The 6,886-nt window shown below is 36.9% G+C and overlaps 1 protein-coding gene across 1 annotated transcript; it reads left to right on the top strand.

Moving 5' to 3' along the window:
* Positions 1–754: 754 nt before the first annotated feature.
* Positions 755–1,133, top strand: LOC107597865 (complement C3-like). The gene is made up of 2 exons (XM_016289059.1): positions 755–866; positions 966–1,133. The coding sequence occupies exons 1-2, from the start codon at positions 770–772 to the stop codon at positions 1,103–1,105; spliced, it is 237 nt and encodes a 78-aa protein (XP_016144545.1). The 5' UTR covers positions 755–769; the 3' UTR covers positions 1,106–1,133.
* Positions 1,134–6,886: the final 5,753 nt, after the last annotated feature.

Genomic DNA, 6,886 nt, shown 5'->3' with positions numbered 1-6,886 from the left:
TCTATTAAAAAATTGTCCTGGCTCTTACAAGCTTAATAATGACTGCGTTCTTGTAAGAAACATATCATATTTAAAACGTCATAACCACTTTTCTGTAGCTTGCGCTAACTGTAACTGTCGTACGCGGAAACCGTTCCGGGTGGATGACGCAAAACGTATGCGTAGCGCATGCGCCGGTGTGAAGTGACGAACGCGGAAACAGAGAGGAGGGAACAAAACAAAACGCTAGTCACGAATTAGAAGTACAAAATGAGGATTTGTAAGGAAAAATGTCGCAGGATTTCGATATAAACCAAGAGGAGACTGGTTTTCCTTTGCTAAAGTAAGAAAACTTTGCTTCCTTTGCTCCTGTAAACTAATGTTGGTTGGTTTGGCGCATGCGCTACTCCTACGTACTAACGTTTGGAAGAGCCAGGATATTTTTTAATACAACTCTGATTGGATTCGTCTGAAAGAAGAAAGTCTACACCTACGATGGCTTGAGGGTGAGTAAATCTTAGACTAATTTTATTTTTTGGGTGAAATATCCCTTTAATGCTCCAGTTGTTTGTTGCTGTTGGGATGCAATAGAAAAGTTTTATACACTCACTGCTCTTTTTATAGTGACTATGTTAAGCAACAATAATTGCAAGCATATAAAGGTTGCTGTTTTGCAACATAAGGGAATAAATTATGACAACATTGGGTGACCTATTCCTTTAACTCTTGTGCAAATGCAATGAAAATGTTTAGCCTGAGCCTTTTAGCTCGACATGCAGATAACAATATAATGTGTTTGACAGTTTATAAAGTCACAGTGGCTGGATCGGATCTGAAACAGGACTCTGACATCTATGACCTGAAGGTGGAGCAGGTGCTGAAAGAAGGTATGGTTCATTATTATCCCATTACACATGCTCTACAGAAGACTAAATTGCATTGCAGTTGCATTGCAATTGTTTCCTATACACTGTTCTGTCCTGTAGGCACCGATGTGGATGTTGAGGGGAAAGTGAGACCATTTTTGGCTCGTCCAAGTTGCAGAAACCATTTGGGATTGGTAGAAGGCAAGTCGTACCTCATCATGGGCAGATCTGTTGACCTGCCAGAGCTCGGGGGACGGTAGGTGTCCATTGTGTGTCTTCAAAAGAGCAGGATTTGCCTGAGATTTATGCATTCAAAGTCTGTGTTGTGCATGGTTCAATGACATGACGATTTTTTTTGGCTGCAACTTACGCAAAGTTCTATTTTATGTTATTTAAAGTCCGCGTGAACCAGAAGTTGCGACCGACTTTACTTCCGTATTATGACGTACTTCCGAGAGAAATGGATGTAGTAAAGTAGGCGTTTCATTCAGAACAACACTGACAGTTTGGAGGGGCGTGTTTAAGGATGTTATGCTCAAGCCCAAGAGAATGTCCGTCATTTCAGAGGGGAGCTGCATTTCTAGATTTGGATTAAAGATTACGAAGGCAAACTATTTTTTTTTTGTGTGGATTGACTTGCACAGATGAATTGTTCACCACAAAAATAACAGTACGCTAACAAAATAACAAAATAGTCAATTTTGATTTCATGTGTACTTTAAATGGTCCTGGGGGGGAAAAAAAGCCACACTTGGCAGTCAAAAAGTCAAAAATGACCACATTGGAAATGAAGGGGAAACGAATTTCATCTAGTGGAAACATTTGGTACTGCGCCCAAACAAAAACTTACCGAAAGCTCATTTTTAGATCAACCACAAATTTGGAACTACTTGTTCAGATGTATGGCTTTTTTATTTTTCAGAATAATAAACAAACTTCTATAACTTTTTTTTTTTTTACTTAAGCAATAATCTGCCACGTGTTTTTGAAAAGTTTCATTTTCAGGTCAATGCTCAAAAAGTGGTAACAAGTAATAAAAGGATCATAAATGTGCCATAAATATAATTTATTACCATAAAATCCCCTAAAAAAAAAATTATAAAAAAAAAAAAACTAAAATATGGTACATTAATTTCATTGAGATATACGTATATACATACACATATATACATCTAAAACCTGGCATTTCTGACTACCTTGTGAGCAGCCCCAGAAGGTTAATAAAGGAAAACACATTTAGGTTGTAAACAACCTGATGTTTTTTAACAAATCGGTTGAGTGAAAAATTCAATGACGCATTCATAAAACCAGAGATGGGCACTCGAGTTATAGTGACTCGGACTCAAATCGCATTTTTATAGACTTCAGACTTGACTCGACTCGAGGAAAAGGACTCGTGAATATTTTAAAAGCAACTCGAGTCTTTTATCCTTAAATACTTCTATAACTGATATTCAAAAGGCGGACCGCATCCTCACCCCGGCATCCACCCGGACCATGAGCCGAGCAGCCAAAACAGTGGAGCGGATCACATAACAAGCGCTCAGGGTCGTTTAAGGCAAATATCTTTCAGCGCTATATCGTCTTGTATTTTTATTATTTTTAAAGCTCCGTGCGCTTTCTCTCTCTCCGGACGCACGCCAGTGCCAAGTTTAAGAGCTGCGGATGACGCGGTTATTTTAACAACAACAGAAACACGGTGAGCAGCAAAATTATAGATTACTTTCACTAAAACACAGCAGAAAAAAACAATGCTGCAAATATAGTTATTTTTCTTACTATCTATTTATCTATATCTATCTATAACCTAGGCCTATGGCTCTGACTGTTCAAAACAGAAGTGACAAGGTTTCTGATCTACATTTAGTATTATTAATCTGTAGGCTAAGAACATTTCAAAAGAATCATGTAGCAATTATAATTGGGAAAATTGTCATTAGATGGCTAGGATAAAACTTAAAATTTGAAACTGCTAGTTATCTTTATTTTCTGCTCAAGATGAGAACGTTTTGATTATTCTAGCTACATTGTTTTTAGTAGATAATGCTTTTAAGTAAAATATTAAAACAGTATAGATTTCAGGAGGAAAACCCTAAACAGAAACAGTAGGACTATTTTGAGGCCTCGCATGTATCTAAATGTAAAAATACAATACATGTAAAAAAAAAAATAATAATAATAAATTCTGTCCGGACCTCTGCTTGGAAGAAAATATATAGGCCGCACCTCTTGGAAATTTAATTGAATACCCCTGACTTATATCATAAAGAAATACTTTATTTGTATGGTTTTGTAATATCTTTCCTTGTGTGTCATGGTAGATTGGACTCTTTTTATAGAATTTGATAACAGAAAAACTGTTTTGAACATGGTAATGGATTAAAGCATAGCCTATAAATAACAGGCTGGATGTACATTAACCTTACGTCTTAACACCTCTTTTTTTTTACAAAGCAGATCATAGATCATATATTTTGTCTATAGCCTATAAAACAGCTTCGTAAATAGTAAGATTTCAATACACTGAATTGCATTGATTCTGAATGGGATTTTTTTTAGCGAGCCATTAAATGACTTGAGACTCGACTCGGACTCGTGACCAAAGACTCGAGACTTGACTCAGACTCCAAGTTAAAGACTTGTGAACATCTCTGCAAAAAATACAAAATAACTTACAGAAAGCAGGGCTCGCAAAATTGCTAGCCCGACGTCCCGGGGCTATTGTGTTTTCCAGTCGGGCTACCAAAATGTATCACTGCCCTAGCTATCTTGAATAGTGATAGAAAATCTCTTCCTTGATTCGCGTTGTTCACTCGCTTGTATGGGTGAAACGGATCATAGTTTATCATTTACACGTGTTTCTAAGTCTTACCAATTTAAACATTCAGGCGTTTTAAACATAGACTGTATAAAAATCATGCGCATGAAGAATTCAGTTTGGTGCTCGCGCACACACGCTCAAAGGGCGCACATATAAAGCGGCGTTTCAGGCAGAGCACGAACAGATAATTGATTCCTCTTTCGCTTGAACGGACACATACATGCACAATTATCTCAAAATAACTATCTCGGCAAGTATTTTCATGTAAATGAAAGTAAACCGTGGAGAAAGAAATCGCACGTGCATCATTATTTTGGATCCGTGCATTCGGTCTTAAAGGGGCAGCAGCCTATAAATACCTGCTGTTTAAGCGCCACCTGCAGTCAGAGAGTGACATTTGCGTCTCATTCAGCCCGTCTGCTGTTTTTGTTTCGTTCAAATTTTTGTATCACAAAGCAAAGTCAGACCATTTTGTTTTTGTTTCAAATTTCAAAATTGTACAAACATGTATGCAGCATCTTTGTTTGAATCGTGATTAAAATACACAGGCAAAACCTTAGTTTACTTGCATGGAGAAATTTATTTTATTTGTATTATTAATTTTCTTGATTTGGGATTTGTTTTAAAATTTCAATTGATTATATTGTTTGACATTTTCAATTTCACAAAGTAATGCGCAGCCTTTTGGTCTGAGAAATAACAAAAGGACATCTTTTTTTAAATGTCTTAAATCTCATTTTGTTAAAGAAATTGTGAGAAAATTGTATTGTGAAATCAGTATCGGGAATCATATCACATCGTGAGCCGAGTGAATTATTACATCCCTGCATGCTACTAGTTTTTGCGGTGGTATCGAAGTAGTAAATTGTTCTTTAAATAATAAGTGTTATTCCGTACATTTCTGCCATATGTACATTAACTGACAGTCACCACTGATAAACTACCACTAAATATTGTAGAAACTTGATTTGCTGTAAAGTTGCTTTGCAGCGATTTGTATCGTGAAAAGCGCTGTACAAATAAACTTGAATTGAATTGAATTAACCTGTGCTCACTGTCCTTTTTAGTAAAGATCAATAAGTGTGCGTGTGCTGGAGGTTGATGGAGGCAGCAGTCCAGTAAGTGGGCAGCACCAGGCGGCGTGTGTGTGTGTGCGCTGATTGAAGACCCCCGTGGGACGAGAGCAGCTGGCCTGAGCCCAGATCCACTGCCTGCATGGTTTCTTTCCCCTCTCTCTCTCTCTCTCTCTCTCGCTCTCTCTTCCACTCCCTCATCTAGCATGCTTTTAGGTTTTTTTTTTTTTGCATGATTTAATGCACTTGCTCGGCCGAATGCCCCATTCCTGCCTCACTATGAGCCTGATTCAGGAGCCAGCAGGAAACTCCACAGGAAACCAGGGATTCTGAGAGCGGAAGCAGCAACTGCTGTGCCGACCGGCAGCAATAGGAAAAGGGTTATAGTAATAATGACTGACACACGGTCATGGCACACATGAGCACACAATTCACTCTCTTAAATAAACAGCACAACGGCACTAGAGGAAATGGCTGAGTTTGTTAAATTGTGTTGGTGTTTACAGTTGTGGTTTTGACCGTGGAGCAGATCAGATAAGCAGAAAATCTGTGGCATTAATCAACTGACATCATTACACCACAATTTTGAATCACACCACAGCAAACCACAAACACTCACACAGGGACCAAACACACACACACACACACACTAGACTGAGGACTGAGGACTGGTCAGGATGGTCGACTATTCACCTATAGTGGTCCACAAACCTACATGATTAGTACATGGCGCCAACAACTTCATCTAGATAATTGTTTTTTGTTTTTATTAAAAATGAATGTTATAAAGAGAAATATAGTAGTCCAGCTAGTGTTTAAACATTTTGTTGTTTTATTGAATGCTTAAAAAGTCACTTCATGAGCATTTTACACTTTAAATTAACAAAAACTATCATCAAATATACAGTATACACACAGAAACTTGTGAAAAAATATGTTGAATGACAAATTAAATTAATGTTTTATGCCTTCATTTGATTACTAATAAATAAAATGCAGAATTTCTGAAAATTCATATGGTCCTACAACTGTAAAAATAAAATAAAATAATTAAAGCTGCAGTCTGTAAGTTTTGTCTCTTTGTTGGCATCTCTGTTTGAAAACCTGGAATTGCAGCTGTGCGCGGAATTATCTAGCTTGCGTGGGTTGTGAGTAGGCCTGGGTATCGATTCAGATGTCCCGATTTGATTCGCAAGCTCTCGATTCGATTCTCGATTGTTTTTTTATATATATATTCAGTGAATATAGTTTTAATACAAATGCTATTGATATTTCTAAAAAAAATTAACAGTAAACATCAGTTTACAAATGATGAATTTTAAAAATAAATTAAGAGCCACAGGTCTGTATTTTAAACAATAATAGGGCCATATCAAATTTTCTTAATTTTTCTGGTAATCAGATGAAGGCATAAAACATTGATTTAATTTATCCTAATCAAATGAAAAACCCTTTTATTTTTGTTGGCAAACTAAGTGCTGCACAACAGAGGTTTACTGTTAAAATTAAAAAGAAATCAAATGTGATTATTCCTTTAAAAATAAAGATTTATAAATATTTATTAGTAGCAGTAGTAGTAGTAGCATTGTTGTTACACTGAGTCTTAAGACTGCTAAATAGTAATATTTCTGATACGTTTTCTTCACATTAAACTAAACTTTTATTTTGACGGGTTGCCGTGAGGACCTTGCAGCTGCTGTGTATGTGATTTGATGGTAGTTTTGTCAATTTTAAATGGTAAAATGCTAATGAAGTGACTCTCAGAGCAGCTGGGGATGATATTCGTGTATTCATATCATCATAGAGAGACGACAGAGGCTGAAAACACCGCAAGCTTGTCCGCGCTTTAGTAAGTGTGTAGTAAACAAAACAGTGCGTTGCACCATCCACCATTCATTCATTCATTCATTCATTCATTGCGGAAATCATGTCGCCTTTACGCGTGATGAATGCTTCCACAGATTTGTAGTATTACTATAGAATTTTACCTGAGCATTGCAAATCACGCATGCTTTGTTCTTGGTTCTTGTCAACAGTATCTAACAGTAACAGCCATGATAAGCACTGAATGAATGACAGGCTTTCTGTTGTAACATCGCACAAGGTAAATAAGAGGTTGACATCTAGTGGAGAAGACTAATGATAAG

The sequence above is a fragment of the Sinocyclocheilus grahami genome, unplaced genomic scaffold (genome assembly GCF_001515645.1).
Source record: "Sinocyclocheilus grahami isolate Dianchi unplaced genomic scaffold, SAMN03320097.WGS_v1.1 scaffold239.1, whole genome shotgun sequence".
Lineage (NCBI taxonomy): Eukaryota > Metazoa > Chordata > Actinopteri > Cypriniformes > Cyprinidae > Sinocyclocheilus > Sinocyclocheilus grahami.
This window is presented reverse-complemented; position numbering and strand designations above follow the sequence as displayed.